This window comes from Arvicanthis niloticus, chromosome 6, assembly GCF_011762505.2.
Source record: "Arvicanthis niloticus isolate mArvNil1 chromosome 6, mArvNil1.pat.X, whole genome shotgun sequence".
Classification (NCBI taxonomy): domain Eukaryota; kingdom Metazoa; phylum Chordata; class Mammalia; order Rodentia; family Muridae; genus Arvicanthis; species Arvicanthis niloticus.
In genome coordinates, this window is record NC_047663.1 from 105,682,215 (window position 1) to 105,698,672 (window position 16,458).

Sequence of the window (16,458 nt, forward strand, 5' to 3'; positions counted from 1 at the left end):
ACCCAACAGTAGAATTAATCAGCTGGGTACACCTAGACTTCAAAATCATTAGCTAGTTATTCAAAGTCACTAAGTTTGGAGGGTGTTTTTTTTTTTTTTTTTTTTTTTTTAATTGTTTCAGGGTTTTGTTTGTTTTTTGAGACAGGGCCTCTTTACAGAGCCCTGGCTGTCTTGGAACCCATTATGAAGACCAGGCAGGCCTCAAACTCACTGCAGGGAGTAAAGGCATGCACCACTTTGCCCAGTGTGTTTTTATTTTTTAGAGCAGAGTCCTTGTAACCCAGGGTAGCCTTGAACTCTTTATATAGCTGAGGATGACCTAGAACTTCTGATCCTGTTACTTTCAAATTGAGAGTGTTGGGATTGCCGGGCGGTGGTGGCTCACGCCTTTAATCCCAGCACTTGGGAGGCAGAGGAAGGTGGATTTCTGAGTTTGAGCCCAGCCTGGTCTACAGAGTGAGTTCCAGGATAGGCAGGGCTACACAGAGAAACCCTGTCTCAAAAACAAAAACAAAATAAATAAATAAATAAATAAATAAATATTGCCACAACAAAATTCTAAAAGGTAGTATTAGGCTAGTTGGTGTGTTTGCTGCATAAGCAGGAGGAGAACTTAATTGTATCCCCAAGATTCATGTCAAAAGCAAAAAACCAAAAAAATAAAAAATAAAAAAGCAAGCAAGCAAAGGACCAAGCAACAGGTATGGGCTGCAGTGGCCCCAGCGGTTAGGAGTGCACTGCTTCTCTTCTAGAGTTGGAGTCCTATCACTCACATGGCAGCCCACAACTTTCTGTGACTCCAGTCGCAGCTCTGGGGGCGACATTGCCCTCTTCTGTCCTCCCAGGGCACCAGCATGCATGAGCACACATGTAGCACACAGACAGTGTCCATGTATTTAAAAAAAGAAGGCAGGGGCTGGAGAGATGGTTCAGTGGCTAAGAGCGCTGACTGCTCTTCCAAAGGTCCTGAGTTCAATTCCCAGCAACCACATGGTGGCTCACAACCATCTGTAATGAAATCTGATGCCCTCTTCTGGTGTGTCTGAAGACAGTGACAGGACAAGTGTACTCATACACATAAAATAAATAAATCTTAAAAAAAAAAAAAAAAAAAAAAAAGGCAGGTGTGATAAACATGCTCATACCGGCTCAGAGGCAGGAAGACTCCTGGGACTCTCTGGCTGGCCAGTCTAAACAGATTTATGAGCTCTGGTCTCAGGGAAAGATGCTGTTTGCAAAAGTAAGGTGGAGGAAGCTGGAGAAATGGCTCAGCCACTGTGCTTGCAGAGGATCTGGGTTTGATGTCTAGCACCAACATGGTGGCTCACAATATTATAACTCCAGTTCCTGGGCAGCCAACCCCACTTCTAATTTCTGAAAGCACCAGACACACATGTGGTACACAGACTTATATGCAATCAAAATACTCATACACATTGCCTTAGGGTTTTATTGCTGTGAACAGACACAAGGCAGCAGACCAAGGGAACTCTTATAAAGACAACATTTAATTGAGGGCTGGCTTACAGGTTCAGAGGTTCAGTCATTATCATCAAGGCAGGAACATGGCAGCATCCAGGCAGGCATGGTGCAGGAGGAGCTGAGAGTTCTACATCTTTATCTGAAGGCTGCTAGCAGAATACTGCCTTCCAGGTAGCTAGAATGAGGGTCTTAAAGCCTATATCCACAGTGACACCACACCTACTCCAACAAGGCCACACCTTCTAATAGTGCTACTCCCTGGGCAGAGCATATACAAACCATCACACACATTACATTAAAAAAAAAAAAAAACACTTTTTTTTTAAGGTGGATTTGAGGAAGATACTTAATATGAACCTCTGGCTTCCATATGTACACACATACACCACACACTGACTTCTACATGTATACACACACAACCCACACTGACTTCTACAAGTTCACACATGCATGCACGTGCACACACACACACACACAAACTTGTAACATTCATCACAACCATAAATGTAGCACTGACTCTGGAACCAGCAGTGAAAGGATGAAGGATACAAAACAGACTGGTACCTGGGACTGGTGACCTAATGGCATGGAAGAGCTAAGTTTCTCACCTCACAGCAGCCAGGGAATCAGGTGTTGCAGTGCACACCTTTAATCCTAGCACTCTGGGGGCAGAGACAGGCAGATCTCTGTGAGTTTAAAGCCTGCCTGGACTACATAGTGAGTTCCAGGACAGCCAAAACTACAAAGTGAGCTCAATCAATCAAACTGTCTCGAACTCAATCCCCACAAAAAGATACAATCCCTAATGACCTACTTTCTACAACAAGTACCTCTCAAAATTTTCATCAAATTGAGAATCCACCAATTGTTTAATCCATTGATAAAACTGTGATTCAATCATCTGTCACAATTCTGCTCACCAGTGGAGCACCAAGCCTTGTTTACACATGAATCTTTTGAGGCTGTTAGCAGCAGTAGGAATAAGCCAGACACAATGCTGTCATTTGGAACAACCTGAGTTTTGGTTTTCATTTAGAGAGCCCCTACTTAGTGAAAGCCCTTTTATCATTTTAATTGTGTGTGCATCTGTGTCTGTGTGTTCTATATGCGGAATGCAAGTGCCCACAGAGGTCAGAGGTGTCAGACTCATCAGTTGTAAGCTGCCTGAGGTAGGTGATGGGAATCTACCTAAGGTTTTCTTAACCACTGAGCCATGTCTCCAAACAAGATTTTTTTTTTTTTTTTGCTTGTCGAGACAGGGCTTCTCTGCATAGCTGTGTTTGACTGTCCTGGACCTCTCTGTAGACCAGGCTGACCTACACACGCAAGCACAAATAAACCTGAGGTTGGAGACATGTCTTAGCAGGTAAGAGCACTGGCTGTCTTTCCAGAGTACCCATACTGGAATCAGAACACCTACCTGGTGGCTATCAAGTCTATAACTCATTCCAGTCCCAAGGGATCTGATGCTCTCTTGAATGCTCTCAAGAAACATACATGCAGGCAAAACACCCATACACATAAAATAATTTTAAAACTAACTGTCTCTCTCTCTGTTTTTGAGAGAGTCTATTAATGTAGCCCTGGCTATCCTGTACGTCATTGTATAGATCAGACTTAGCCTTGAGTTTAACAGATCCACCTGCCTTTGTCTCTCAAGTATTGGGATTAAAGGCATGAGCTAGTAAGCTCAGCTACAAAAATGATTTAATTTTTTATGTTTTAATTTACTTGTTTATCTACCTACCTACCTGTACCTAGTGAGACATGGTCTGTCTATGGAACTTGCTATGTAGATGAGGCTGGCTTTGAACTCCTCCACCTCCTTTACCAGTATTAAGGCGTGTACCACCACACCTGGCTTATCTATTTATTATTGAGAGAAGCATATGCATGCCACAGCGCTATTGAGGAAATCAGAGGACAACTTTCTGGAGTCAAAGAATCAGTTCTTTCCTTCTACCATTTTAAGTCTCAGGGATGACACTCGGGTCAGAAGGTTTTGCAGCAAGCACTTTTACCCACTGAGCCTTCTCCTCAGCCATCCTTCCATAGTTATGTAGGTTCAGGGACTTAACTTTGGTCACCAGGCTTGTATGGCAAGTGCCTTTATTCACTGAACCAGCTTGCTACCCTCATTCCCAGTGAACAAACATATTTCTCTCCCATTCTATAGCATCTCTTGACCATTCTCTTCTTGTTAACTATGACCCTCAAATCTCAGAAGAACTGTTTCTCATTGTCTCCAATTCTCTCTCCTTTTAAAAAATTGTTTTTGATACAGGATCTCATTTAGCCCAGGCTGGCCTTGAATTTCCTATAAAACTAAGAATGACCACGAAGTCCTGATTCTCCACATAATTCTGAGGTTTCAGGTCTGTTTGCTTTCTTTTCTGTTTTAAAAAGAAGGCATCTCATTGTATAGCTCAGATTAGCTTAAAACTCGCTTCGGGTCCCATGCAACTTACTACAGTCCAGGATGGTTTCAAACCTTACTTCTGCCTCAACCATGTTTAGGATTTCAGGGATGTGCCTCAATGTCCCACCTTCTATTCCTTACCACACTGACACTTATTCCTCAACCCAAACTGGACATTTCAAGCAGCCAGAGACCCCAGGATGCTGAATCCACTGTTTCACTGCTTGTTGTTACCATTCTGGACCTATCTCAACCATGTGCCAGGAATAGCCCTTTCTGGCTTCTAAGCCGCTGCCCTCTCAGTGTACTTCCTAGCTGACATTAGCTCTCCTGGCTGAGTTGTGCTCTTTCCAGTTACTTTCACCCTCAATATCAGCACATCCAAGATTCAGCTTATTTCTCTTTCTTGTCATTTCTTCCATAGTGATCTTACCCAGTTTTAGGCTTCACTAAATGTTTTTAATGGTTCTGGCCCTCCAAAATTTATGTTAAGAAGCATTCAGGAGGCAAAGCATATAGATCTCTGTGAATCTGAGGCCAGCCTGATCTACAGAATGATTTACAAGACAGCCAGGGCTATACATAAAGAGATGGCTCAAGAGTCAAGAACACTTGCTGTTCTTGCAAAGGACCTGAGTTCAGTTCCCAGCACCCAAAGGACAGTTCAAAATCATTTGTGATTCCAGTTCCAGGGCATCCGGTAGTTTCCTCAGGCCTCTTCAGGACACTACATGCATATATATGTGTATGTATGTGTGTGTGCATATACATATTCACGCACAAAAAAAAAAACAATTTAAAATTTAATATAAAATATGTAATATAAAATATAATAATAAAATAATTTAAAATAGATTAGGATTCAGCAAGTAAATATGCTTGCTGTCAAGCTTGATGACCTGAGTTCAATCCCTGATAATCAACATGGTAGAGAGAACTGAACATCCACAAGTTATCTGACTGCAGCATGTGCATGCACTCATGTACAAGGACAGACACACACCATAACTAATAAATAACTAATAAAAATTTTAAATTAAGTTTAGTTTGTTGGTACACATCATAAATCTCCCAGCATTTATGATAGAAGAGCTATTTTGAGATGGCTCAATGGTTAAAAGTGCTTGTTGCCAAGCCTGACAATCTAAGATTGATTACCAGAACTCTCATAAAAGGAGTACCAATGCCCAAAAGTTGTCTTCTGATACATGCACTCACAAAATAAGTATAAAAAAATCATGTTCAAATTTAATCTCCAATGAAGCATACCCAAGGATGATGAGATAATCAGAGTTCTTCCCTCATGGATGGGTTAGAAGTTTTTGTTTTGAGACAGGGTTTCTCTGTGTAACTCTGGCTGTCCCAAAACTCACTCTGTAGACCAGGATGGCCTTGAACTCAAAGAGCAGCCTGCCTCTGCCTCCTAAGTGCAAGGGTTGAGGAGTAAGGGGTGGGGGTGGGGAGGAAACATGGACTTAGAGGGGTGGCAAAACAACAAAAAAAAGAAGGAAAACAAAGAAATTACCCAGCCTTAGGTATTTTTGCTCTCCCCACCTCCCCCAACCCCCAACCCCAAAGAGGTCCCACTATGTAGCTCTGGCTGTCCTGGAACTCACAAAGATCCACCAGCAGACTCTGCCTCCCCAGTGCTGGGATTAAAAGCATGCAATGCCATGCCTGGTTTCCAGCTGGTGTTCTCACTAATGAAGATTATTTCTAGGTTGGGGAGAAAGACTCACTGAAACGGAGATCAGGTGATCAGATCCTTTAACAATGCAGGCTACAGAGTGGACATTTGACTCAGTGGTTAAGAGCACTTGCTCCTGGACCCAATTCTCAGCACTCACATGGAGGCTCACAATCATTAACTCTTGTTCCAAGGGATTTGACACGTTCTTTTGGTCTCCAAGGGCACTGCACACACAAAACACATACATACAGGCAGGCAAAACACTAAAACACATAACCTACAAAAAATAATGGGGTGATTTGTAATGATGGAAGCTGGAATAGAGTAGTGATCCCGGTAGTAACTGAAGAGTAAAAGAAAATTATATTTTTATCTATTATGTCTTCTTCCCTTAGTCTCTGAGCTCAGGGAGTAGGTATTTTTGAGTTCAGATTAGTGAAGGCACTAAATACGTTGTAAAGCCATCATGTAGGATCTAATCTTACTGCTGCAGGCACCCTACCTTGTGGCTACCTCATACTCATTCATCAGTTTAAGAATGGTACTCAATGGGGTATGAGGTGCGGCTGATCCCCTCTACAAGGGCAGCCTCTTTGATCTAACAGGTCTCTTGGGGGCCTCCTTTCAAGCCATGCAGGATGTGTAGAATTACTGTGTTGGAGAAATACGCAATAAAACAAATGGTTGTATTACCAGGGAACGCACTTTGCATCTTCCTAATCATTCCACCTCTTATTAAAAAGCTTTCTCTTAACCATCACACGTCTGAAGAGGCTGATGGAACAGGTTCGTTTTGAGCAGCAAAGCACCTGGGAGAAATAAATATTAAGCACCAAGGGCTGAGAGAAGTTCTAGCTTCACTCGACAATTCTTTGCTCCTGGTAATTCCAAAATGGAACAATGAGAGGTAGAAACGTTTGTAGATCCTCTGATGCCTGGGGTCACCTTGAAGCAGGTGGAGCCTAGCTCTGGGCTCGAACTCTAAGCCTTATCAGCTATGTCAGGATTCGAGACTACGGGGTCTCCCTTTTCCGGAGACAGATACCCACCCCAGCCTCCGGCTCCTTCCGGAAAGTCTTATCCTTCCTAGGAGACCTAAGGCGCATGGGTTCCAGGAAGCACCGAGTAGACACTCGCCGCTGCCTCTGATTCTAGAGACCTGGACGACTCACGCAACATCCTGCTAGCCCGTAACCACAAGGTAAGGACAGACGTTCTATGCCGTACACTACTCAGGGACGCGAACGCAAGCAGGTGGTGTCAGGAAGAAGCCGCGACCTACTGCGCTCACTCCCGCGCCTCAGCCACCGCCGCAGCGCGCACAAAGCTTCCCGCGAAATTGACGTTGCGCCGGCCGCCGCGCAGGCGCCGCCCCCGGCTCGCCCCTCCCCCGCACTTGGTTCTTTTTCATTGCGCCTGCGCCTCTTTTCTATTCCCATTGGTCTCTTGGCCGCGGCGCGCCACGACCAGCGAAGGGCGCGTCTCACGATTGGTCGGCTGCCGCCGGTGGGGGGTGTGTCCCGATCGCGCCCCGCCCTCTGCTCGGCTCGCTGGGGTGCGCGCGGCGGTGGCGGCGGCGCGTGGCAGGTCCGGCGGGCGCGAGGCGGCGGCGGTGGCCCGAGCCCGGCCCAGCCTCGTCCGCCCGCGGCCCGCCCGGCCTGACCCCGGCCCCGGCCTGACCCGGAGTGCCGCGGCCTCGCTACGGCCCGGCCCGGTCCGGAGCCTCCCGAGGGAGCGGCTCCGCCTGCCGAGAGCGCAGGCCCGGCCATGACCGACTTTAAATTGGGCATCGTGCGGCTCGGCCGGGTGGCCGGGAAGGTGAGCGGTGTGGAGCGGCGGAGAGGCCTGCGCGGGCTGGGGCACCAGGGCGAGCAGCTGCGCGGGCCTGCTTGGTCCAGGCGCCGCCTTCCTCGCGGGAATCTTTCCCCGCGGCCGGGGGCGCGCCCCTCGGCCTCAGGACTCGTGTGGGACTGGCTGGTGCGGAACAGTTCCCTAGGTTCATCCAGTGCCTCCCCGGGTACCTGCGGCGGCTCTGGCGCCCGGGCTGCACCTGCGGCCGCACGGTTTAAACGCGGCGGCCTCCCGCCGTGACGCTCTCGGCCCGAAGCTCTGAGCCGAGCCGAGCCGAGCAGCCGGTCCGCAGTAGCCCTCAGCGGCGCGTTTTAACGTTGACCAAAGGTTGGCCACGTTCGGTCACTCGAATCGCAGGCTTCCCTACAGCACAGACGAGGAGCCAGGGCCCTGATCTTGGTAGGCTCCAAGGCTCTCAGGTGCTCCTCGTCTGGGCCACCACCCACCACATGTTGAAGCTGGGCTTCGTGTCGACCTTAAGTCTGGTCCTTCCACCGGTGGCGGCGGCTGCTAGTGGAAGAGAGGAACAGACAGAAAGTAGAGGCAGGTAACAGATCCTAGAAAGAGCTTCCAGGAAAGTAAAAGCAACCTGTCTTGAACTCAGGAGAGGACTACTAGAACTTTCTAACTAGGGAGAGGTGGGAGGCTTTTGACTCAGGAATTATTTGCAGGTGCCTGGGCCATGAACTTTTGTTGGGAGTATTTAAGAAGGTGAAGAAGGGCTATCCAGTGAGCACATGCAATAATAACTATCCAGCCTAGTGAACAAACATCACTTGAAACCTTGATGTTCTATCTTAGCCCCATTCCCTCTACTCCACTAGATTTGTGTTTGATTGAGTTTCTGGGTACATTAAAAGCTCAGTGCCACTTGTCAAAGGAGGGCCTATCAGGTGTGGATGGACTTTGAAGCCTCATTACCCACACTGGTACATGTGGTCATGTTTTGCTTTTAACATACTGGGTCTGACTTTTTTTTTTTTTTTTCTCTCTCTCTCTCTCTCTCTCTCTCTCTCTCTGGCATGAGACAGTAGTCCTGGCTGTTCTGGAACTCACAGAGTTCTGTCTGCCACTACCATTGAGTGTTGGGATTAAAGGTGTGTACCACCATGCCCACCTTGGACTGTACTTTGATGTAGACTGAGCCAAATGAGTTTGAGCAAGGCTCCACTTAAGATGTGGTTCCTTTCTGTCTCATTGGACAGCATTGGGGATTTCTGCTGCTACAAGTTAGGTTGGTACTGTTTCTTAGGTGGATCTCAGATGTAATTTTTGAAACATGGTTTATTTTCAGACCAAATACACGCTGATAGATGAACAGGACATACCACTGGTGGAGAGCTACTCCTTTGAGGTAAGCATTACTGTTTGTTACCCAGGAAGAATGAGAAATGACTTTCCTTCCTTGTTCTGGGAGGACAAGAGGATAGTCATTGATATTTAGCTCCAGAGCAGGTTGTGACAGTCTGGACCCTGCCGGCTGGTAGTGCCCATTGTGACCTCCTTCACCCTGATTACTAGTCTTTGAAAACTCACTGCTGTGTTGTGTTCATGATTACATGTCTATTAAACCAAATGAGCAGGTTTTTGGGTGTAGCTATCCTCTAGCCTTTGCACCTTAACTGGGGAGGCCATCCTGCCCTCATTGTTGTAAAGAACTATCATCTCTCTGGATTGTGGCTTGGTGGGGGCAAGCCAGCTGTGAATACTCAAATCTCCCTGTATCCGTTGTCTGAGTACTAAGATTATAGATGTGGACCATCACAGTCAACATGGGCTTTTCCCCCCTCAATTATTTTTTTCCCTTGGGTTTAATTTATTTGTGTCTATTAGTGTTTACCTGAATATCTGTGCATGAGTCACAAACGGTTATGAGCCACCAGGTGGCTGTAAGGAATCAAGCCTAGGGTCCTCTGAAAGAACAGCCAGTTCTCCTAACTGCTGAGCCATCTCTAGCTCCCCGCTGACTGTTCTGGACTTTTTTAAGGGTAGGAAGTTTTACTTCTTGGTGTCCACAATATTTTGCAAGTTGTACATCAGGGTGTACCCCCTGTACTTTTGGGGTCCCAGGAGCAGGATGATATCTGTACCTCTGGCATTTTTCTGAGCTGGATTTGAAATGTGCTGAGAAGTAAAGGCTTTCCAACAGATGCACTGTCTTCTCAGGCTCGAATGGAAGTGGATGCTGATGGCAACGGTGCTAAGATATTTGCATATGCCTTTGACAAGAACCGAGGAAGGGGCTCCGGCAGGCTTCTGCACGAGCTGCTGTGGTGAGTATTTCCAACTGAGAGGTCTGCCCACCTAAGCCTCATGTGAGCTGTGATATGCACAGTATCCCTAAAGCTAGAGAGCATTCTACCCAGTGGAGTCAGGCTCACCTCATCTTCTCTAAGTCTGCGAGTTTATTGTGTGACCTTTGCCACTAACCCAGAGGAATGGCTAATGTACAGATCACTTTAAACGACTAGTGGGATCCTGGTGAGACAAGATCTGTGGATCCTTCTGGTGAGTTACAGGTTAATCCTTAGGAAAGGGGCCATTGGTCCTGGATGGGTAAGGTGGAGTTTGAAATGTTGCTATCATCCAAATGGGAAACTTATCTCTAGATAGTTTTGTTAGTTTGGGGGTTCTCTCCATTGCCTTCTGAGGCAAGTCCTTAAATCCAGGTACAGAATCATTTTAATCTGGTCTCTGTCTGTGTGGGTCATAGACTGATGATGTACTTGGCTTTCTTTTGGTGTGCCACTTCAGGATAAGAGCCCAGTTCAGACCATATGACTGGTGTTTCTATGTGGTTGGACATTGATGTTTGAGTAGAAGTGCTTGAAGGTCTTGCCCTCAAAAAAAAATTTTGTCTTTCCCTAGGGAACGACACAGGGGAGGTGTGGCTCCCGGGTTTCAGGTGGTACATCTCAATGCTGTGACTGTGGACAATCGCCTGGATAACCTGCAGCTGGTACCATGGGGCTGGCGACCCAAAGCTGAAGAGACCTCCAGCAAACAAAGGTGGGTCTTGCCTGGCCAGCACTTAAAGGGCCAATCCAGGTTTCCATGTTCCTATTTTGTGCTTTTACTGTGAGTGCTTTGGGACCTTGATATCTGACCCACAACTGTGTGAGGATTTTTCTTTATGGGGAAAGGAAGTTTTGTTTTGTTTTTGTTGTTGTTGTTTTGTTTGTTTGTTTTTGGTTTTTCGAGACAGGGTTTCTCTGTGTAGTCCTGGCTGTCCTGGAACTCACTCTGTAGACCGGGCTGGCCTCGAGCTCAGAAATCCACCTGCCTCTGCCTCCCAAGTGCTGGGATTAAAGGCGTGTGCCACCACTGCCAGGCTGGGAAGAATTTTTTTAACATTTTTATTTTTCTATGTGTGAGTACACTTGCTATCTTCAGACACACCAGAAGAGGGCGTCCGATTCCATTACATATGGTTGTGAGCCACCATGTAGTTGCTGGGAATTGAACTCAGGACCTCTGGAAGAGCATTCAGTGCTCTTAACTGCAGAGCCATCTCTCCAGCCCCAAAGGGAAGAATTTTTCATTTATATTTTGTTTTGGAAACAGGGTCTCTTTATGTAGTCCTTGCTGTTTTGGGACTCACTGTGTATACCAGGCCTTGAAATCACAGCAATCCTCCTTCCTCTGCCTCCCTTGTGCAAGGATAAAAGATGCATATATACCTCCATGCTTAGCTAGAATAATTTTTATAATTAATTTTGGGGATTGGCTTTGTGGTAATTGACCCTAGGAATATTTTAGTTGATGCCATGGAAGTAGACCATGCCCCAGGACCACACAGATGGTTCGCTGAGACAGCCTGGGTCTCTTGTTCCTTTGCTGAACAGCTTTCCCTGAGCAGAGGAATTAATAGGACAAAGTAGATTAGGGATGTGACCTCTCGGCTTCCCAGTTCCCTGTGGTCCTGAAAACGGCATTGCACAGGGTTTTCTATTCTGGAGGCCATGTTCCTACTAACCCTCGAACTCACACAGTGAACTTCATGAAGGCCTGGAGAACAGCTGAGGGGGCCATCAGGAAATGGTTAGGGAAATTTGAGCTCATAGTCCCAAGCCACACAGGTATCACTGACCTGCTCATAGGCCTCCCCTGAGGGCTCCTGGAAGGTTATGCACAAGTTCTTAAATCTTTAAGCAACCTTCTTTGGCATTTACCACCCCAACAGATGCTAGTGGTATTGAAAAGGTTGGCGTTATAGAGAGTGGGTTGGCAATTTGTAGTGAATGTCTTCAGGTGATGCCAGAGCCCCGTGTACTGTAGGTAGGAGATGTGGGAATGTACCTCTGCTTGATAGTGTTGGTCTCCAGGTCTTTAGAAGACAGTTGCCAAGCTGCTTTACTCCAGCAGAGTGTGAAGGCAGCCCTGTGAGGGTCTCAGACTTCGAATATGCTTGCTTTGTTTTCTACCTGATGTCAGAGGTTTTGAATCTTCAGTTCTGTTTTCACCACTCCTGTCTGTTTATCCATCTGTCCTTCCTTGAGGTTCATTTATCTTAGGCTGGCCTCAACTTGCTATGTTAGCTGAGAGACTGAGACTGACCTTGAACTTCTGTCCTCCTGTGAGGTAGATATCCTAGTCAGTAGGATCTGCATAGGATCCTATGCTGAATGCTATATTTAATCTGAATATACCTTATGCTCATGAGATAGAGCTACAGTTAAAACCTCTATTGGGAAAAGGGCAGTTAACAGTTCTGGGGCTAGAAGGCTGAGGTATGTGATCAGGTACCCTGTTGGCACCTTTCCTCAGCCAGTTTTCAGAGATAAGTTTGGTTGAAGCTGTGCCTTTCAGGTAGGTAGTAGTACATACCTCTTACTAGCAGAGCAGGACCAGATTGGACCAGAATGCATGAGCATCCCTGGTATGCCCATGTAAGGGGAGAATGAATGTGTGTTTTGGGAGGGGAGTGCTTGGTACTGTGGGCATGTGATCAGAGGAGGATGGCCAGTGTCCTGGTTTACTTGTGAGGGAGAGTGGGTTATTCATAAGGTTCAGTTAATCAGCTCCTGTGCAGAAACCAGCCATGCCTATCCAAAGCCCCACACAGCCTGCTGCACTCGCCTGTAGGCAACTAGCAGTCATATTAGGGCTGTCCTAGTTAGGTTTCTGTTAGTATGATAAAATACCATGACCAAAAGCAATGTCACAATCCATTGTTGAGAGAATTAAGAGCAGGAATCTAGAAGCAGGAACTAACCCAGGGACCACTTGGGAGCACTGTTTATTGGTGTTCTCTCCATAGCTTGCTCAGCTTGCTTTCTTACACAAACCAGACTAACATGCCTAAGAGTGGTGGTACTGCCCACAGTGATTTGGTTCCTCCTACATTAATCCAGAAAATGCTCCAGACATATCCACAGGCTAGTCTAATGGTGGTAATTTCTCTGACTAGTTTTTGTCAAGTTGACAAAAGCTAAGCAGCACAATTGATCTTTGTTACCTTGACAAACATACACACACCACTTTAAACCATACCCTATTTCTTATCTCCAGGATCTAATATTGTCATCACAGTATAAAACCAAAATTCAATAGTATAAGTAACTCAGTGTTGAACATCCAAGACTAACTGATGATTTCTGTGTTGCACGGGTTTTGGCAGCTCTGCCATCTACAGCATACCACAGCTATCTTCATCTCATGCTAGCTAGGTCTGCTCCACACATGCAGCGGGCTTTGGTGCTTATCCAACAGTCGGTACATTTCCAGTTTGCTGAGGTTTCAAACTGAGGTGTTGCTTAAAACTATTACGGTGGAAAGGATTTTACACATTATCAAGTTTGGCTGTCAGATTGAGATGCATGCAGCCGTAGCCCCTTCTGGACCACACCTTTTTGCTAAATGAGAGAAAATATTTACAAGATGTTACTTCAGTGATGCTTGTCTTCTGATATCACAACTGATTCTTCAGGCCCAGGAGGCCAGAAACCATAATAGTTCAGATACATCACATGAACATCTTTCAAAAGAATCATTGAGGAACTTAAAGCTTCCCAAGCTAGGCTTCCATCTTCTACTCTTCTCTCAACACATTTTTTTTTTAAAGATTTTATTTATATGTATGTAAGTTATATGTAAAACTGTTGTATCGGTTCCCATTACAGATGGTTGTGAGCCACCATGTGGTTGCTGGGAATTGAACTCAGGACCTCTGGAAGATCAGTCAGTGCTCTTAACCACTGAGCCATCTCTCCAGCCCTCAACACTTATCTTTTAAGCTTCCCCAGAACAGCCTATTAAGCTTTCTGCACTCAATGGCTTTTCTAGCCTGAAGTTCCAAACGCTTCCACAATTCTCCCCAAAACAACCTGGCCAAGTCTATCACAGCAATGTCCTTCTCTCTGTTACTAATTTCTATATTAGTTATTTTTCTGTGGTTGTGGCAAGACCATAGCAAAAGCAACTTAAGGCAGAAAGTCTATTTAGGATATAGCTTGAGATGGATAATAATCTGCTATGACCAGGAACCATGACAACCAGAGTCAGAAGTTAAGCAGAGAGCACACAGTATAAGTACTCCAGGGCAGAAGGCAGGATAGCTGTGACCTCAGAGGGGAGCTAGTAGCTAATAGTAGTAGTTAGTACTTCTTAGGGTAAAGGGCAGACTGAAGGTCTTACTGGCAGCATCAGGTAGCCATGCTTGCCAAACTCGATGCCATGATGCTATGAACTTTACTGAGAGACAGGATTCAAAAAATTGTGTTGGTGGGGTGGGAGGGGGGGAAAGGAAGGTATTATGTAGCTCTGGCTGTTCTGGAACTAGGTTGACCAGGCTGGCTTTTGCCTCCCCAGTCCCGGGATCAAAGGTCTGTGTGCTACACACCTGCCTAGGATTTTTTTAAAGTTTGTTGTTGTTGTTGTTTTTACTCTTTATTGATTCTGTATGAGTTTCCCATCATGTGTCTTAATCCTGCTAATTTCCCTATCCCCTAGGATTTAAAGTTTTTAATATGGAGTAGTAAGTACATGCAGTGGTAATGGGCTATCAGAACTCAAGTTGTTAGAACTGGGTGGAGCTTACTTGCCTTGGGGTCATGTCCTCTCTCTTTGTGCTGACCTGTTCAGGCTAGAGTGCACTGAGGCCTCTGCTTTATTTCAGGGAGCAAAGCTTATACTGGCTTGCAATCCAGCAGCTGCCCACAGACCCTATAGAAGAACAGTTTCCTGTCTTGAATGTGACCCGGTACTACAATGCCAATGGGGATGTGGTGGAAGAGGAAGAAAATTCCTGTACCTACTATGAGTGTCATTATCCTCCCTGTACGGTGATTGAAAAACAGGTATAGTATGCTACACTGAGACCTTGGTTCCTGGACACCTCTGTCCAGCAGTCTGGACATGATATGATAGCTTGCCCCTGTAGATCCCTGAGTAGCATTGGGTGAGTCACTAAAGTGGCTCTTTTCTGTTGTTCCTATCCAGACAGTATCTACGTCCTCCAGCCACAGTACGTGTGTAGTTTCTCTCTTTATGTTTGTGTGTGTGACTTTTGAGACAAGATCTTAATCTGTAAACCAGCCTGGCCTCCAACTTAATATATAGATTAGCCTGAGCCAGATATCACCACAATCCTGGATCAGACATACTTGTGCAGGGATTACAGGAACCACCATGTCTGGCTTTTTTTTCCGTTTTTCTTTTTTTTTTCTTTTCTTTTTTTTTTTTTTTTTTTTTAGGGAAAACAAGGGCTGGGTCTTTAATCCAGGGTTTTGCATGTAGACCACACACTAAACTTCATTCCCATATAGGGTTTTATTGGGTTCTTCCAGATGCCGAGATAATAGTTTTCATACATTTCATTAGTGTAATATTGAAGCCACAGTGTTGTGTGTTTCAGCTTCGAGAGTTCAACATCTGTGGGCGTTGTCAGGTGGCGCGATACTGTGGCTCTCAGTGCCAGCAGAAGGACTGGCCTGCCCACAAGAAGCACTGTCGGGAGAGGAAGCGTCCCTTCCAGCATGAGCTTGAGCCAGAGCGATGACGGGCTGAAGAGCTGCCACTGCTGCAGGTTCAAAGTTTCCAGCTCGCTTGTCAGAGCACAGTGGAAGACAGACTGGCAGTTGAACCTGGAGGTGCCAAAGAAGCCAGCAATGGGTCCAGAGCAGCTGCCACAAGACCTCACAGCAACAAGCAGCCTGTGGGGACAGTGCCCCTCCAGTTTTCACCTCCAGCAGAGACAACGGGGAGGCTCCCTAGGACCTTTCTCATTATTTATATGTTAATATGTTTGTAAACTCATGTACAGTTTTTTTTGGGGGGAGGCAAGGGGAGGGTTAGCAACTTCAAATAGAATCATTTGTTGTATTCCTCAAATGGTAAACAGTCGCCACTCAGCTAGAGACTGTCGTGTAGTCGGGCTTCTCTCATGGGCAGTGGGAGGTCCCACTGAGAGGCTTGCACAGAGTCATGTCTAAACAGGCAGAGTAAAGGGGGTAGAATCATCCTTGTGGCCAGTCTCTGCTCCTCAAACCCATGTTGTCCAGCCTTTTTTTTTTCTTTTCTTTTTGAGACAGGGTGTCTCCTGGAACTTCTATGTAAACCAGGCTGGCCTTGAACCCACAGGATCCACCTGCCTCTGCCACCCAAGTGCTGGGATTAACATGCCTGGTTTAACTTTTTTTTTTTTTTTTTTTTTTTTGAAAGGAACAAATTATATTGAAACTGGTTTTAATGAATGGGCTGGGAGGACCCAGCATCACTCCAGGCTGGCCTCTGAGGGGCAGAGTGTGTTAGCAAGGAGTGCAAGGGAAGCTCTGGTGGCAGGTGTTCTGGAGTGTTTCAGTTGATGGGCTACTTGTCTTAGTTTCTATTGCTGTGATAAAACGTGAGCAAAAGCAACCTGGGAAGGAGGGATTATTTCATCTTACAGTTTCACAACACAGTTCACTGAAGGAGGTCAGGACTAGAGCTGATGCAGAGGCCATGGAGGAATGCTACTTACTGTTTGCTCTTCATATCTTGCCCAGCCTAGCTTCTTGTAGCTCTCGGGACTGCCAGC

The 16,458-nt window shown here is 46.1% G+C and overlaps 1 protein-coding gene across 1 annotated transcript; it reads left to right on the plus strand.

The window, feature by feature from the left end:
- The first annotated feature begins 7,149 nt into the window (after nt 1-7,149).
- Nucleotides 7,150-15,902, plus strand: Zmynd19 (zinc finger MYND-type containing 19). Its single transcript, XM_034506196.2, has 6 exons — nt 7,150-7,409; nt 8,737-8,796; nt 9,609-9,715; nt 10,311-10,451; nt 14,560-14,740; nt 15,298-15,902. The coding sequence occupies exons 1-6, from the start codon at nt 7,359-7,361 to the stop codon at nt 15,439-15,441; spliced, it is 684 nt and encodes a 227-aa protein (XP_034362087.1). The 5' UTR covers nt 7,150-7,358; the 3' UTR covers nt 15,442-15,902.
- Nucleotides 15,903-16,458: the final 556 nt, after the last annotated feature.

Coding starts and splice junctions, on each gene's coding strand:
- Zmynd19 (XM_034506196.2), top strand. CDS start 7,359: ATGACCGACTTTAAATTGGGCATCGTGCGGCTCGGCCGGGTGGCCGGG. Junction 8,797..9,608: donor TGGAGAGCTACTCCTTTGAG/GTAAGCATTACT, acceptor CTGTCTTCTCAG/GCTCGAATGGAAGTGGATGC. Junction 14,741..15,297: donor GTACGGTGATTGAAAAACAG/GTATAGTATGCT, acceptor TGTGTGTTTCAG/CTTCGAGAGTTCAACATCTG.